This window comes from Gekko japonicus, unplaced genomic scaffold (genome assembly GCF_001447785.1).
Source record: "Gekko japonicus isolate JY-2015 unplaced genomic scaffold, Gekko_japonicus_V1.1 scaffold1539, whole genome shotgun sequence".
In the NCBI taxonomy this organism is placed as follows: domain Eukaryota; kingdom Metazoa; phylum Chordata; class Lepidosauria; order Squamata; family Gekkonidae; genus Gekko; species Gekko japonicus.
This window is the reverse complement of record NW_015165288.1, coordinates 210,555-227,409: the sequence shown is the minus strand read 5'-3', so window position 1 is coordinate 227,409 and position 16,855 is coordinate 210,555. Positions and strand designations below refer to the sequence as shown.

Here is a 16,855-nt window from a genome sequence, read left to right as displayed (position 1 = left end):
AGGCAGGGGTGGGGAGAGGCAGGGAGGAAGCAACTTACCCTCCCTCTTCTCCTGCCTCCTCCTGGCTGAATGAGGGCCGGAAGCGGGGCGGCCGGAAGCAGGGGGCGGGGCTTTGCCATGTGCCCCGCCCCCTGCACCTCACCCGGGGGAACTGCGATCCCTCGCGATCCCCCCAGAAATGACCTCTGGCTTGTACCTGAATAAAACTTGGTCTTAAAGGTGCCACTGGACTGTTTTGGACCGGGGGGTTGGGGGAGGGGGGCTCTGCAACTTACCTGGCTGCTTCTTGCTCTGACTGAGGGCTGCTGGAAGCAGGGGGCGGGGCTTGTTGCATGGGCCCGCCCCCTGGGCTCTTTACTGCTGGAGCTCCGCTCCTGTACGCTCCTGCAGGAAATGACCCCGGCTCTCTCTCTCTCTCACACACACACAGACGTGTGTGTAATTGTGGTTACTTTGGTGTTATTTGTAGGGTTGCCAGTCTCCAGGTGGTTCCTGGAGGTCTCTTGGAATTACAACTGATCTCCAGATGGAAGAGATCAGGTCCCCCAGAGAAAATAGTTGCTTTGGAGGATGGACTTAAAGGCATTTATAGGGTTGCCAGCTCTGGATTGGGATGGTCTTGGAGACTGGGGGTGGAGCTTGGGGCAGGCAAGGAAGGAAGGAGAAGGAGAAGAAGAATTTATACCCTGCCGTTCACTTGGAGTCTCAGAGCAGTTTACCATCACCTTCCCTTCCCCTCCCCACAACAGACACCCTGTGAGGTAGGTGGGGCTGAGAGAGTTCTGAGAGGTCTGCTTTTCAGAGAACACCTCTGAAAGAACTTGTGATTGACCCAAGGTCTCCCAGCTGGCTGCATGTGAAGGAATGGGGAATCAAACCTGGTTCTCCAGATTAGAGTCTACTGCTCTTAACCACTACACCAAAGGAGGGGAAGGACCTCAACGGGGTATAGTGCCACGCAGCCCACCAATGCTCCCTCCAAGCTGTGGAGTCTCGTGGGCAAAAATTCCATTTTGTGAGCTACTGGCATTAAAGTTGTGAGTGAGCGATTTGGCGACTGCGTAAATTAGGTTGCTCTGGAGCCGTCCTTCCTGAGTGAAGACAAAAATGGGTGAGCCAGCTCACACGAACTCAGCTTAGAGGGAACACTGCAGCCCATCCTCCAAAGCAGCCGTTTTCTCCAGGGGAACTGATCTCAATAGTCTGAGGATCAGTTGTAATTCTGGGATGTCTCCAGGCCCCACCTGAAGGCTGGCAACCAGAGAAATCATGGCATAGTTTATCGGGACTGTCTTAGATGGGCAAAATGACATGAGAATGGTTTTAGCTGCACCAGACGTACACGCAGGAAGCAAAACATTTTTTGCAGAATCTATCCAGCCACAGCCCTGCAAGTAAAGTTCTTCCACAGAGATCTTCCAACAGCTCAGATGTATTTTGTTTCCTGTGTGCAGAAATCATCATCCCGTTCGAAGACTTGGCCAAGGGCCTCTCCATTTCAAAACAGTCCAAAGTGCCCTGGAAACAGTTATTTAAAAAGGCCCCTGTATGGTAAGTTGCAGACTCGGGTACCTCTGCCGTTTCCCCATTGTCTTGACTTTTAAAAAGGTTTGTTTCCATTCCTTGTAGTGTCTTTTGCTTCTTGTCGCCCCTGACCGCACATGGTGGTCAGAAATTCAAAGGCCCTTTGAAATGCAGCTTTTTTAAAGACCTGCACCGCCAATCAGAAGCCATGCTGGACAAAAGCCCTGTCTGACCCCACCCACTTTCCAAAACTACTTGGTGGGCACCAGGAAAGTTATCAGTGGGCACCTTGTTAGCGACCCCTGTTCTAGTTAAACGGCTGGTTCCCAGGAATCCGTTCCACTAACAGTGGCTCCAGTTTGGTGTAGTGGTTAAGAGTACGGACTCTAATCTGGGAGAACCAGGTTTGATTCCCCCACTCCTCCACTTGTAGCTGCTGGATGACCTTGGGCAAGCCATAGTTCTGTCAAGAGCTGTCCTTGAGAGAGCAGCTGGCTCTCAGCCCCGCCTACCTCGCAGGGTGTCTGTTGTGGGGAGGGGAAGGGAAAGGAGATTGTAAGCCGCTCTGAGACTCCGAGTGAAGGGCAGGGTATAAATCCAATCTCTTCTTCTTCTCTTCTTCTTCTCTTCTTCTCTTTCCCCTTGTGCGAAGAGCCTACTCCTGTCACAACAGTAGGAAAAGCACCACCATGGTGGACCAGGTTGGGATCGCCAACCTCCAGGTGGGGCCTGGAGATCTCCCGGAATTACAGTCGATCTCTAGATGACCAAGATCAATTCCCCTGGAGAAAATGGCTGCTTTGGAGGGTGGACTCTGTGGCCTTATACCCTCCTTTGGTCCTTCCTTTCTGCAAACCCTGCCTTCCCCAGGCTCCATCTCCCAATCTCCAGGAATTTCACAACCCAGAGTTGGCAGCCTTAGGAACAGGGCTGTGAGCTCCATTCCAGGGATAGTACAAGCTCCAACGTTATGGGGGCAGAGCTTGCACTCTCCAAATGGGAGAGCAATTTGGGGTTTGTTATTTTATTTCAGGCTTTGAACTGAAAATGTTTTTGAGTATTAGCGGGGGCTATTTTTGGGCAGGAACGCACAGGAACGGAGTTCCGGCTGGCTCCCAAGTTGGCCACACCCAGGAATTCATTAGCATAACAGGCCACACCCAGCAGCAGAAACTCACTAGGATTGGCTACATTAGGGGTGTGTGGCCTAACATGCAAAGGAGTTCCTGCAACAACAAAAGCTCTGGGTTTTGACAACAAACAAGGGAAACAGAATAAGAAGCAAAAGGTGGCCGTGGCTTCTGGTAACATGTGGGGTGTGGCCTAATATGCTAATGAGTGGTGCAATCAGGGGTGTGGCCTAATATGCTAATGTTTCTGCAGCTGGGTGTGGCCTATTATGCTAATAAGTTCCTGCTGGAATTTTTCTACAAGAAAAGCCCTGAGTATTAGTGTCGGCTGCCTTGAACCATGGGGAAAGGTGGGGTAGAAATGTTTAAGAAGTAGATGCCCCTATCTCTTCAGTCATTTCCCCTTAGTTTGAGCTGGGGATGCCAACTCCAGATTGGGAAATTCCTGGAGATTTTTTTTTGGGGGGGAGAGCTTTAGGAGGGTAGAGTTTGGGGAGGAGGGGGGACCTCAGCAGGGCATAATGCCGTACAGCCCCCCCCTCCAAAGCACCCATCTCCTACAGGGGAAGTGATCTCTGTTGTCTACAGGTCAGCTGTAATAGCAGGGTCTTTTCCAGGCCCCACCTGGAGGTTGGCAACCTCAGCTCAAGCCACACTGCTGCTGCTGCTCTGCCCGATGTGACGATTCACTCTCCCGTTGTGCACCTGCAGGGCCGTGATTGTAGCTCAGCTCTCCGCCGCCAGCACCTGCTTCACCCTCCTCTCCTGGCTGCCGACTTTCTTCAAGGAAACGTTCCCGGATTCCAAAGTAAGTGCCCATCGTGTCATAGAATCCAAGAGAATCACAGAATCACAGAGTCGGAAGGGGCCCCCCGCAGGCCATCCAGTCCACCCCCCTGCTCAGTGCAGGATCAGCCTAGAGGCAATATTTTCTAGACCCCTTAGTGAATTCGAACAACTCCTAAAAACCTCAGATGGAGAAGTAGAAGGAATGATAGGCAAGCTTTATAAACTGTTATTAAAAGGGGGGGGGGGAAGATATCAGCCTTAAATCCCAACGACAATGGGAGGACAGGGGCAGGCTTTCTTCAGCCACCTCTATGAATATCCCCCAGGCCCCCAGTAGGGGTCAGTCACCAGAGGTTGCCATGACTTCCAGGTGCTTTGGGGGGGGGAACTCAAACTAGGTCGTAGAACCACCTTCTCCAGGTGGAACTTAATAAATGGTGGGTCTGCCCTAACAGCTGCCAGTCCTCCCACCCCACCTGACTGAAGTAATAACAATTAAAAAAGAGGATTTTAACTGATAAGGCTTCTAATGATGTAGTAGCCAGGGGCTTGAAAGGACCTGAAATAAGCCAAGTTAGTACTAGGGACAGAGTGCATTGGGGAACTATGTGTGGCACAGATTGGAACACACACACACGCACACACATGCACATATGAAAACTACAGGCACTCCAAGCTAGAAAGACCTTTAAAGGGAAAAACAGTTAGAGCACCTTCCAAACAGCTTCCTCTGTGTGCTGATTTCTATGACTGAAGCGCTGGCATTTTCCTTAACTGCTGGGGTTTAAAGAGGAGGATAGACTCTGGCGACTTAGGTTCTATTTATGTGTTTGTTTGTTTGTTTGGATTTATATCCTCCCCCCCCCCACAGCAGGGCTCAGAATGGGTCACGCCAATAATTAAACAACAGTAATTTCCCAACAATTTAAACAGTTACGCTATAATTTCAAATGGATATAGAACCTGCAACAGAGCAGACGGCCAATCAGCACAATCAGCGGAGATTCCCAAAGAGACCACCTGTATGAATGCAAAATAAGCCAACTCCTGGGCGAGTGGGCAGACCGCAGGCAGCAGCATGTAATAAATTATGCCAGGCGGAGTAGGAGAGGCTGATGTAGTTAGACACCCTCCGTCTCAACCCATAGGCCTGGTGGAAGAGCTCCGTTTTACAGGCCCTGCAGAACTGTAACAAGTCCCACAGGGCCCTGATCTCACTTGGGAGGGTGTTCCACCAGGCCGGAGCCAAGAGCCGAAAAGGCTCTCTGGCTGTGGTTGAGGCTAAGCGGATGTCCTTTGGGGTGGGAACCACCAGCAAAACCCTGCCACCTACTGATCAAACATGCACATTACAAGTGAGAGCCAGTGTGAGGTAGTGGTTAAGAGAGTGGACTGAAGTCTGGGAAAACTGGGTTTATTTATTTATTTATTTCATTTATATCCCGCCCTCCCCGCTCGCGGGCTCAGGGCGGCTTACAACACGAGGTGTAATACAACACCACAGTTAAAACAAGTAAGGCACTCAGTGCAGTAAATATATTTAAACAGTTAAAACACAGTGGGTACTCCCCAGGATCCGTCGCGACTAACATACTTGCTCCCCGTTGCACATCACATGGGGCCAAGGAGGGGGATGCTGTGGGCCATGGTGTTCAAAGTGGCCAGTCGACCCAACCCAGTGGTACTGCTTGCAGTCGCCCGTTGGTGGTGGCGGCAGCGGCTCCTATTCAAAAGCCTGGTGGAAGAGCTCCGTCTTACAGGTCCTGCGGATTCCCCCACTCCTCCACATGCAACTGCTGGTGTGACCTTGGGTCAGTCAGTTTCTCTCAAGGCTGTTCTCTCAAGAGCAGTTCTCTCAAGAGCTCTCTCAGCCCCACCTACCTCACAGGGTGTTTGTTGTGGGGAGGGGAAGGGAAAGGAGATCGTAAGCTGCTCTGAGACTCTGAGTGAAGGGCGGGGTACAAATCCAAACTTTTCTCCTTCTCCATCTTCTTCTTCGGCAAAGCGTAGCACCCTGTTGTGGGCATACTGGGAGAAACGGTTCTGCTGGTATGTTGGTCCCAGACTGTACAGGCTTTAAAGGTTAATACCTTTCTGGCTGCGTTAGGTTGAGGGCACTCTTGGATGCTAATACAAAAAAACCCAACCCACGTCTTAATCGAACATGCATCCTGCTACGGAAGTGTTGGCGACGTTGCTAGACACAGCAGTCAACTGAGCGTTAGTCCCATTTAATGTTTTACCAAAGAATGTCTGCCAGCCCCTTGCAGGTCGCTTAATCGGTGCCGAGCACCTTCAAAGATAAAGGCTAAAAACTTAAATCCTTGGGAGAAAGGCTGAGTGTGGTAAAACCCTGCCACCTACTGATCAAACATGCACATTACAAGTGAACTCTTGCACAAATCGACTAGATTGGAGTCCACTCGTACCTTAGAGACCAGCAAAACTTTCAGGGTCTAAGCTTTTGAGAGTCAAAACTCCCTTTGTCAGATACCTATCGTATAAATCAGGACTGAGTCTTGGTACTGGGGCTTCCCCGACCCGTAGCGTTGCCAACCTCCAGGTGGTTAAATGCAAGAAAAAAACCGTGAACAAGTTACAAGCAATATATTATAAATATTCAACACTTATTAAAGATACTAATATCCATGTACTCTATTCATACAACAATTCCAAAGTGTAGTACACAAATGTTCAGTCCATAATCATTTCCATTCTCATCCAATATATGTAAAATAGCTACATATGGTAACTGAGATGTTAAAAAGGTAATTGTAAAGGTTTCCCTTGCTCAAAAGCCAGTCGAATCCAACTCTAGGGGGCAGTACTAATTTCTGTTTCCAAGCCAAAGAGCCAGCGCTGTCCGAAGACATTTCAATGGTCATGTGGCCGGCGTGACTAAACACTGAGGCACACAGAATGCTGTTAACTTCCCACCGAAGCGGTACCTGTTTATCTACTTGCAATTTCTTGCTTTTGAACTGCTAGGTTGGCAGGAGCTGGGACCAGAGACGGGAGCTCACTCCGTTATGCGGCACTCAGGTCTCGAACTGCCAAACTGCCGACCTTCCGGTTGGCAGCTCAACATCTTAACCTCTGAGCCACTGCGGCCCATTTCCATTCTCATCCAATATATTTAAAGTGACTACATATGGGAATGGAGATGTTATTCTCCTGTAACTTGTGCTTGTGAGAACTTGGGATATTCCTATTGGGGAGGCAGTACTGCTTGTATGGACAACGTCCTGTCCCCTCTTTGAAAAAGCTTTTTGGAAATGGATGCATAAAGGCCGGCAGGCTCCGTCAGAGGTGGAACGGCGGCGTCCTTTCTACCGTCTCCAGGCATGCACTTGGAACTTGCGTTGTTTGAAAGACTTACCTGCTATGTTTTGAAAAGAACAAACTCAGGTTTGAATCCCCACTCTCCCCGGAAGCTTTCTGGATGACCTGGGGCCAGTTACTCCCTCTTCACCGAACCCACCTCACAGGACTGTTACGAGCAGCGGTCGTTTTGTAAAAAAAGAGCTAGGGGAACTCATTAGCATAACTCATTAGCATATGCCACACCCCCTGACATCACCGGAAGTGTGTCATAAGGCCACACCCCCTGACATCACTTGGGGAGAGGCAGGGAGGAAGCAACTTACCCTCCCTCTTCTCCTGCCTCCTCCTGGCTGAATGAGGGCCGGAAGCAGGGCAGCTGGAAGCAGGGGGCGGGGCTTCGTCATGTGCCCCGCCCCCGTACCTCGCCCGGGGGAACTGCGATCCCCCGCGTTCCCCCCCGAAATGACCTCTGGTTACGAGTCAGGAAGCAATCCTGGAGGTTTTTTGTCATCTTCTGGGCGTGGAACAGGGGTCACTGGGTGTGTGTGTGTGGGGGGGCGGAGGTATTTGTGGATTTCCTGCATTGTGCAGGGGGTTGGACTAGATGACCCTGGAGGCCCAACTCTATGATTCTATGAGTATAAAATGAATAATGTAGATTGACGTGAGCTCTTTGGAAAATGGGCGGGACAAAAATACATTAAATGACAAACCGGGTCTTTGTTCAAAGCAAAGTCTTTGTGATTGTTGTATTTCTTTCTTTACTCCTTTCAGGGGTGGGTATTTAACGTAGTGCCGTGGCTGGTGGCGATCCCGGCAGGTTTGTTGAGTGGATTCCTTTCCGATCAGTTCATCAGTCAAGGTAATTTGTCCTTCTGCTCTTTACTTTGAGTTCAATACAGGGAGGAACAGAAATACGGCTTCCTTTTGGAATAAGGAAATGGTATTGTTTTTCTACTGTGACCTAAACGGCCCAGGCCAGCCCGATCTTCTCAGATCTTGGCTGCTAAGCAGGGTAATCCCTGCTTAGTACTTGGATGGGAGACCACCAAGGAAACCCGGGGTCACCACGCAGAGGCAGGCAATGAATGGCCAACCCCCTCAGTGCATCTGCCGTGACCTGGATGGGCCACGATAGCCCGATCTCATCAGATCTCAGAAGCGAAGCTGGGTTGGGCCTGGTTGACATTTGGAAGGGAGACCAACCAAAGAAGTCCAGGGTTGCTACGCAGAGGAAGGCAACGGCAAACCGCCTCTGTTCATCTCTTGCCTTGAAAACCCTATTTGGTTGCCACAAGTTGTGGGTGACTAGGGAGCACTTTACACGTGCCCATTATTTTCCCAGTGGTGAGGAGAGACAGTAAGGCGTGGTTAGTGCAGGGCTCTTTTTGTAGAAAAAGCCCAGCAGGAACTCATTAGCATAATAGGCCACACCCAACAGCAAAACTCATTAGCATAGTAGGCCACACCCCTGACGGCACAGCTCATTAGCACAGTAGGCCGCACCCCCATGTTACCAGAAGTGTGGTTATCCAGCCACACCCACCTTTTGCTTCTTATTCTGTTTACCTTGTTTGTTGTCAAAACCCAGGGCCTTTCTTTGTAGCAGGAACTCCTTTGCATGTTAGGCCACACACCCCTAATGTAGCCAATCCTAATGAGTTTCTGCTATTGGGTGTGGCCTGTTATGCTAATGAGTTCCTGCTGGGCGTGGCCAACTCGGGAGCCAGCCGGAACTCCGTTCCTGTGCGTTCCTGCCCAAAAATAGCCCTGGGTTAGTGTACTGGACAAGCCCAGAGTTCAGATCTGTGCTAAAGACATTGCACTGGCTGCCTACAGCATACCGGATTCGGCTCAAGGTGCTGGTTGTTCCCTTTAAAGCCCTTTATGGCCAGGGACCTGCATACCTGAGGGACCGCCTTTCCCCACATGTTCCCCAGAGAGCGCTGCAATCGGGGACCCAGAATCAGCTGGCCTTCCCAAATATCAAGGAGGCCAGGCTAGTGACAAACTAGGGCCAGGGCTTTCTCGGTGGTGGCTCCACTCTGGTGGAATGAGCTCCTGAGGGAGATCAGGGCCCTGCGGGACCTGTTGCAGTTCCGCAGGGCCTGTAAGACGGAGCTCTTCCACCAGGCTTTTGGAGCCACCCGTCACCACTACTGACATCTGACGGCCTATGATGAGAGAGACCCCCCTGGATCCTCCAATTACTGCCCGAACTGACTGCCCAGGATAGTCGAAGAAGATCAAGGAACTGACTGTATGATGAGGAAACTAAGCACTAGCACTTCATTGTACTACTACAGCTATGGTTTAAGAATTCTTGTTGTTCTTACATTATGCTGTTTTTATGTAAGCCACCCTGAGCCGGCCCCGGCCGAGCGGGCGGGGTAAAAATCTGACCAATAAATAAATAAATAAATCCTGCCCTTGGCTGTGAAGCTCATTAGGTGACTTTGGACCAGTCACTCTGTCTCAGAGAGAAGGTGGTTCTGAGGATTAAATGGAGGAGGAAGAGGAACATCAGAAGAAGGGGAGAATAATAGATAGATATTAATGGTATTAAGCCTCCTGAATTTCTGCTAGCCGTGTACCTCTTAACAGGCTAGGAGCCTTGCTTGAAAAAGTATTCCCAAAACGAGAGAGAAGCAAAACTACATTTACTGTGTTACTCATGCATATTTTAACAAGAAGTCTTAAAAACCATCTTTAAAGGATGTGTTTCTTTAAATGACGCTATAGCTTAGTGGTGGAGCACCAACAGCAGGTACTGAGCAAGTTTTCTGCCTGAGATCAATGACTAATATTGCGCTAGATGAACCAATACCTTAAAAAGGATATTATAGCTTTGGAAAAAGTGCAGAAAAGGACAACTCAAATGATAAAAGGGTTGGAACACTTTCCCTATGAGGAAAGGTTAAGGTGCTTAGGGCTCTTTAGCTTGGAGAAACGACGACTGAGGGGTGACATGATTGAGGTTTATAAGATTATGCATGGGAAAGAGCAGGTAGAGAAAGAGGTACTTTTCTCCCTTTCTCACAATACAAGAACTCGTGGGCACTCCATGAAATTGCTGAGCGGTCGGGTTAGAACAGATAAAAGGAAGTACTTCTTCACCCAAAGAGTGATTAACACTTGGAATTCACTGCCACAGGAAGTGGTGGTGGCTACAAGCATGGACGGCTTCAAGAGGGAATTAGATAAGCATATGGAGCAGAGGTCCATCAGTGGCTATTAGCCACAAGGTAGAGATAGGGACTCTGGGGCAAGTGATGCTCTGTCTTCTTGGTGCTTGGGGGGGGGGGGGTCAACAGTGGGAGGGTTTCTAATGTCCTGGCCCCACTGGTGGACCTTCTGATGGCACTGGTATTTCTGGCCACTGTGTGATACAGAGTGTTGGACTGGATGGGCCTTTGGCCTGCTCCAACATTGGCATCTCTTATGTTCTTAATGGTCTGACTCAGGTCGAGTGAAGATTTTTTGGGGGGAGGGGTCCATTGGACAACCTGATTGGTCCTGCGGCATGGCGAGCTGAGGTGTTCTTGCCCCCCCCCCGGTAGGAAAGAGCAAGAGTCCAGTAGCACCTTAAAGACTAACAAAATTTGTGGCAGGGTATGAGCTTTCGGGAGTCCTTACTTCTTCAGGTATAGCTAGATGCAACTCAGTCTGTCCTTATATCTTGGAGAGTGGAGTGATTTCTGGTGACGAGTGAAAATAGCAGGCAAATGACAGTAGCAGGTGAATGACGATAGCAGGTGTGATTGGATTAGGCGTGATATGCAGAGGGGTAGGAGGCATAGAGAAATCAGCATTGGTAATGAGATAGGAAACCAAGGGAGAGAGGAGGCTTTTCCTGGTCAGTTTCACTCCCACAGCTGACTGGCAGGGAGTGAAATTGACCAGAGAGTGAATTGACCAGGGAAGCTGCAGGGGGAGGGAAGTCGATATTCGGCTACCTGAAAGCCGAAAAAGCCAAATAAATTCGGAAAACTTTATTTGACAGCCAAAAAGTTTCTCGAATTTGCATTCGGCTTTAAAAATACCGAAAATACTGATAAGGTATTTATTCGGTATTTTTTTTGGTTCGGTAAAGCTGAATGCACATCCCTAGTCCCAGACTTTCCTCATAGGGAAGGTGCTCCATTATCAACTTGCTTGCCTTCCTCTGTACTTTTTCCATGTCCTCGTGGCATTTTTAAATGACTGTAAAATAGCAGAGGCAGTGTACTTATGGCGGCTATGAGGACACTATCACATCTTGTTTGACCCTTAAACTCCTGTTTATTTTTGCTGCCAGTGACTCATACGGTTACCCTTCTGGTATTGTGATCAAATACTTGCATGTAGCCACTAGGACTTCAGACCTCCCCATCCCTCTGTGGTCACGCAACTTCATCTAAAAAGCTGCTGTTTGAGGAACTGCAAGTGTAAAACACATTTTGAGACCCTCTCTTTTGAGAGCCAGTGTGGTATAGTGGATAGACTGTCATACTAGGGAGACCCAGATTCAAATCTCCCCTCTGCCATGGAAGGTTGCTGGGTGGCCTTGGGCCAGTTACACACTCTCAGCCTAACCTACCTCACAGAGCTGTTGGGAAGATAAAACCGAGGTGAGGAGAATGATGTACGCTGCTTGGGGGTGGGCTCCAAGCTGGGGAGAAAGACCAAGTATAAAAAATGAAGTGAAACAAACTAAATAGCATCTTTAGAATCTGGGCGTTGCCTTGCTTGTATTTCACCTTGTCTCATTTTCCTGACAGTCCTTCTTTTTGCTTTCAGGATATAAAACAATCACCACACGTAAGATTATGCAGGTGAGGAAGGAAGACACGACACAGTGTTTCAGGGGAGGGGACGTATACGGAAAGATCTGCCAGCGTTCTTTGTGTGAATGTTCAGTTTGTCAGAGTTGGGGCCAACGCTCCCTCTAAGCTGTGGAGTCTTGTAAGCAGAAATTCTACTCTGTGAGCTACTGGCATTAAAGTTGTGAGCGAGTGGTTTGGCTACTGCATCAACTAGTTGGCTCTGGAGCCATCCCTTCCGGAGCTGAGACAAAAATCTGTGAGCTGGAGGCTCAAAAACTGTGAGCTAGCTCACACTAACTCAGCTTAGAGGGGACACTGCTTGGGGCCAGGGAAATGGAGGCCCGGAGTCCTGTTCAACCATAAAACTCAGTGGGTGGCCTTGGATCAGTCACAGCCTCCTCCGGGAGGGCTGAGCCACGCATTACAAAATCCACTTGTGGACACAGGGCTGCCTTAAGGACTCTTGATGAGTCGTGCTCTGGGAGTTCCATGCTCAGATTTTAAATCGCAGGTGCTTTGCCAGCGCGTCTCAAGCAGCTGCGGAGAATAATAATAATAATAATCTTTCAATTTATTGATCGCTCAATCCTTGCAGAGCTGCCGGCTCTGAGCGATTTACAGTTACTCATGTGTTGACACGGGACTAACAATGATGGGGGTAAGGGAGGACAACATATATCATTTTTAATCACACACACTACGCAGTCGACAGGGAGTTTGGTCAGCTGTAAGCATCAGACATGTTCCGGCAGCATTCTTTAGTCGGCGTCGCTTGATGTCGTCAGCATTTTTCTAACTCCCCAGGAAGATGCGCAGGAGTGCCACTGGGGCCAACCCGAGGAGCCACATTGCTCCCTCCCCACCGCCATGGCGGCACACCGACTTGCTTTGGCCAGCTGCAAGGCGAGCAGGACGACCGTGGGCTGCTGGGAAGAAGCCCAGCGCAGGGAAGCAGCGGCGCACAAGTTGGCCTTTTGGGGGTGGGTGGTGGGGCATAGCTTGCAATCGAGGGGGCGTGGCCCCGAAATGCCCCACCGTAGCTATGGGCTTGGCCATCGCTAGCCTGAGTGGATGATATTGACCTTGATGGACCAAGGGTCTGATTCAGTTTAGGGCAGCTTCATAAGCATTGCTGCCAGCAGAGATCGAAACCGTTTCTGATGTTGCTTCTTTTAGGTCGTTGGCTCCGGCGTGTCCAGCATTTTCGCCTTGTGCATCGGTCACACCTCCAGTTTCTGCAGAGCGGTTGTCTTTGCATCTGCTTGCATTGGACTTCAGGGCTTCAACCACAGGTAAGTTTCCTCACAAGCCTCTCGTCATTTATAGAGACCCTACTGGATGCAGGTGGGCCAGTGTGGCTTAGTTGGGAAAGTCTGGGTTGACCTGTGTTCAGATTCCCTTTTGACCATCGCTTTTGGGCGCGGACAAGTTCCTGTCCCTTACCTTGAACTACCTCACAGGGTGGTTGTGAAGATGAAATGGGAAGGCTGCTGGAAGGCGGAAACAGCAGATAAGTAATAATAATAATGATGATGATGATGATGATGATACCTTTCGATTTATTGATCACTCATCCTGCAGAGCTGCTGGCTCTGAGTGATTTACAGTTACTCAAGCTTTCACATGGGACTAACAATGATTCATAGGATAAGGGAGGACAACATATAATTCTTTAAATTGCACACTTTTGCAGCCGACGGGGATTTTGTTCAGCTGTAAGCTTCAGGCGTGTTCCGGACATAATAAATCTCATCTGAATGGATGCTACCTAACCCTCCTGGTTTACAGTGCTAGAGCCCACATTTGGCATACAGATGGTCCCGGCTTGTCTTCCTGGCATAAGAACATCAGAAGAGCCCTGCTGGAACAGACCAGTGGTCCATCTAGTCCAGCACCCTGTCTCACACACGGGCCAACCAGTTCCTCTGGAGGGCCAACAACAGGGCACAGAGGCTGAGGCCTTCATAAGAACATAAGAAGAGCCCTGCTGGATCAGACCAGTGGTCTATCTAGTCCAGCATCCTGCATCACACCGTGGCCAACCAGTTCCTCTCGATGGCCAACAACAGGGCACAGAGGCCGAGGCCATAAGTACACCAGAAGAGCCCTCCTGGATCAGACCAATAGTCCTTTACTTTACTTTATTTACAGTCCATGACCAGAATACAAATAAATATGAAAAAGAATGACCATAGCCTGGTAAAATATAAAAATTAAGGTACACAAATATAAAAGTGTATAAAAGTAATTAAAACTAATACTAATACAAATACAGCAATTTCTAACCTAACTACATAAAAATATAGATATAGAATACCATCAGCTACTATCTTCCACATTAAGTTGGGAAATATATATAGAACGCAATTTAATTGCTTGGGAGCAGAATTTAGCAACTTTCTGGGTGATCTCTATACTCACATCAGAGAGAAGTGTGTTAATGATCCCAGAGTCGGAGGTGTCAGGACAGAGCTCAGGTAACGGGGAGATAAGGGCATAGAGGCCAAGGCCTTCCCCTGATGTTGCCTCCTGGCTCTGGGATTCAGAGGCCTAGTGCCTTAGATCTTCAGTTAAGGGTTCTCAGAGCCAAAGTGCACGTTATGACAACACAGGTCCAACCTGTGGCCACTGACACCACTTCAGATAAAAGTTCAGCTGTTTAAAAATTGCCATCAGGCCTACAGCGCAGCAGAATAAGTGATCTTGTTTCACTCTTCAGTGCTTTTTAAAGCCCTCAAGAGGGCTTTTCTGTGCAGGTAACAGGGTCACACGGCACAAAATGGTTTTACAAACTTGCTTGGATAAATGATTAAGGACTGTGGTCAAATACTGCTGCGTTTAGCTTATTGCAAGTAGGATCCTCTTTATGTAATTTTTGCGCCGCATGATGTGTCATGTGAATACTTAGGCGATGCTTCAGGCCTTTCTGAGAAGAAGAAGAGAAGAGATTGGATTCATATCCTGCCCTTCACTACCCAAAGGTGTCTCAGAGCGGCTTACAATCTCCGTTCCCTTCCCCTCCCCACAACAGGCACCCTGTGAAGTAGGTGGGGCTGAGAGCACTCTTGAGAACTGCTCCTGAGAGAACAGCTCCAAGAGAACTTGTGGCTGACCCAAGGTCACACCGGCAGATGCATGTGGAGAAGTGGGGAATCAAACCTGGTTCTCCCAGATTAGAGTTCACGCACTTAACCACTACACCAGACTGGCTCTCTTTCTGGTGGTTCCAGACTTCTGAAATCCAAATGCCTTGGTTTCTGACTGTCCCATTTTGTTGATTGTGCCGGTTCAGTATGGGTAGCCCACCTTGAGTCCCTTGAGAGCCAGTTTGGTACAGTGGTTAGGAGTGCGGACTCTAATCTGGGAGAACTGGGTTTGAGCCTCCACTTCTCCACATGCATCTGCCGGTGTGACCTTGGGTCAGCCACAAGTTCTCTTGGAGCTGTTCTCTCAGGAGCAGTCCTTGAAAGAGCTCTCTCAGCCCCACCTACTTCACAGGGTGTCTGTTGTGGGGAGGGGAAGGGAACGGAGATTGTAAGCCACTCTGAGACTCCTTGGGGTAGTGAAGGGCGGGGTATAAATCCAATCTCCTCCTCCACCCCCTTTTTCTTCTTCTTCTTCGGTGGACTGTAGATAATGTAAATAAAAATTTTAAAATAATAAAATAAAGTGCCAGAACAGCCCCTCCCCCTTGCGGCAATTTTTTAAACACCTGAATTTCCCTCTAAAATGGTGTCAGCAGCCATGGGTTGGACCCAGGTCTGCCGTGATGTGCAGTTTGGCCCTCATGGACCAGAAGCCGGGGTAGACCTTTCTCTGCTTGAGATCGTAGCGAGCTGCTGCGGCCAGTCAGAGCGGTCCGTAGCTCCTTCCCACGTGCGTGCGTTTCCCTCTTCCTGAACAGCGGCATCGCAGTCAACGTACAGGATTTGGCCCCGTCGTGCGCCGGCCTGTTGTTTGGTGAGTATCGTTTTTTTCCCATTTTTTTATGGGAGGAGCCAGGGCTTGGTGGTTGTGGGCCGCTGGTGAACTGCCACAGTTGGGATAAACTTGAATGGGCAGGCGTGGGGCAAACTCCTTTCCTTTCCCCTCCCCACAACAGACACCCTGTGAGGTAGGTGGGGCTGAGAGAGCTCTTTCCAGAACTGCCCTTTCAAGGACAGCTCTTATCAGAACTACGGCTTGCCCAAGGTCATCCAGCAGCTGCAAGTGGAGGAGTGGGAAATCAAACCCGGTTCTCCCAGATTAGAGTCCGCGCACTTAACCACTACACCAAACTGGCTCTCATACCAAACTGGCTCTCACACCAAACAGAGTCCCCCCTTCGAAGCAGCCGTTTCCTCTAGGGGAACTGATCTCTGTCATCTGGAGACCCACCCCGCCTGGAGGTTGGCAACCTTAGAAAGCCAATGTGGTGTCATGGCTAAGAGTGTCAGACTAGTATTTGGCAGACCTGAGTTTGAATCCTCACTCGTGCCATGGCAGCTCGCTGGGTGTCCTTGGGCCAGTCACACTCTCTCAGCCTGACCTACCTCACTGGGTTGTTGTGAGGATGAAATGGAGGAGAGGAGAATGATATAAAGCTCCTTGAGTCCACACTGGGGAGAAAGGTGGGGTACAGATGAGGTTAATAATAATAATACGGCAAAGAGAAAGGCTGTGGAATGAGAACCATCCTACATCTCTTGGTTTCTTTTCCTTCTTTCCATAGGCGTGGCAAACACTGGTGGAGCCTTATTAGGTGAGTGATTGCCCAGAAACTGGTTCCTCGCTCCAATAAACCTCCATTCTGTGCACAGTCAAACGGTTTAATAGGCATTCTGTTCCTCCAGGAAATCGGGTAGGGAGTTGCCCCCCCCTAAACTGCTGATCCGTTTCCTTTCCGTCTGCACGTAGGTGTCGTCTGCGTGTACCTGGCTGGCCATCTGATTGAGAGCACAGGTTCCTGGACGTCAGTGTTCCATCTCGTGGCGATGGTGAATGTCCTCGGACTTTGTACGTTTCTGATCTTTGGGAAAGCCCAAAGAGTGGACACCGACTCTGCTTACATAGATTTATAAACCCTTCTGCGGGCTGGATGGAGGAAAATCCAGGACCCACGTCAGAGTGGAAATGCCAGCTTGTAGGAGGAGCAGCAGAATTTAAGCCAAACGTGGCAATAACAGTGTTGGCTGTGGAACGAAGGAAACCCGTGCACCATCCGATTGGCCGGGAGGTCATCTTGCGGCCAGTTGACCTTTTAACCTTTGTTGGGTGTGTGGACCATTTTGCTGGCAATCTGAG

General features: G+C 49.5%; 1 protein-coding gene across 1 annotated transcript in view; it reads left to right on the top strand.

Moving 5' to 3' along the window:
- Positions 1-16,632, top strand: part of SLC17A9 (solute carrier family 17 (vesicular nucleotide transporter), member 9) — a 52,518-nt gene extending 35,886 nt beyond the window's left edge. Inside the window, exons 7-14 of the mRNA XM_015410332.1 lie at positions 1,455-1,551; positions 3,366-3,462; positions 7,542-7,629; positions 11,547-11,581; positions 12,749-12,864; positions 15,477-15,532; positions 16,284-16,313; positions 16,469-16,632. Coding sequence (XP_015265818.1) covers positions 1,455-1,551; positions 3,366-3,462; positions 7,542-7,629; positions 11,547-11,581; positions 12,749-12,864; positions 15,477-15,532; positions 16,284-16,313; positions 16,469-16,632 — 683 coding nt within the window. The remainder of the gene's footprint in view (positions 1-1,454; positions 1,552-3,365; positions 3,463-7,541; positions 7,630-11,546; positions 11,582-12,748; positions 12,865-15,476; positions 15,533-16,283; positions 16,314-16,468) is intronic.
- The last annotated feature ends 223 nt before the right edge of the window (positions 16,633-16,855 follow it).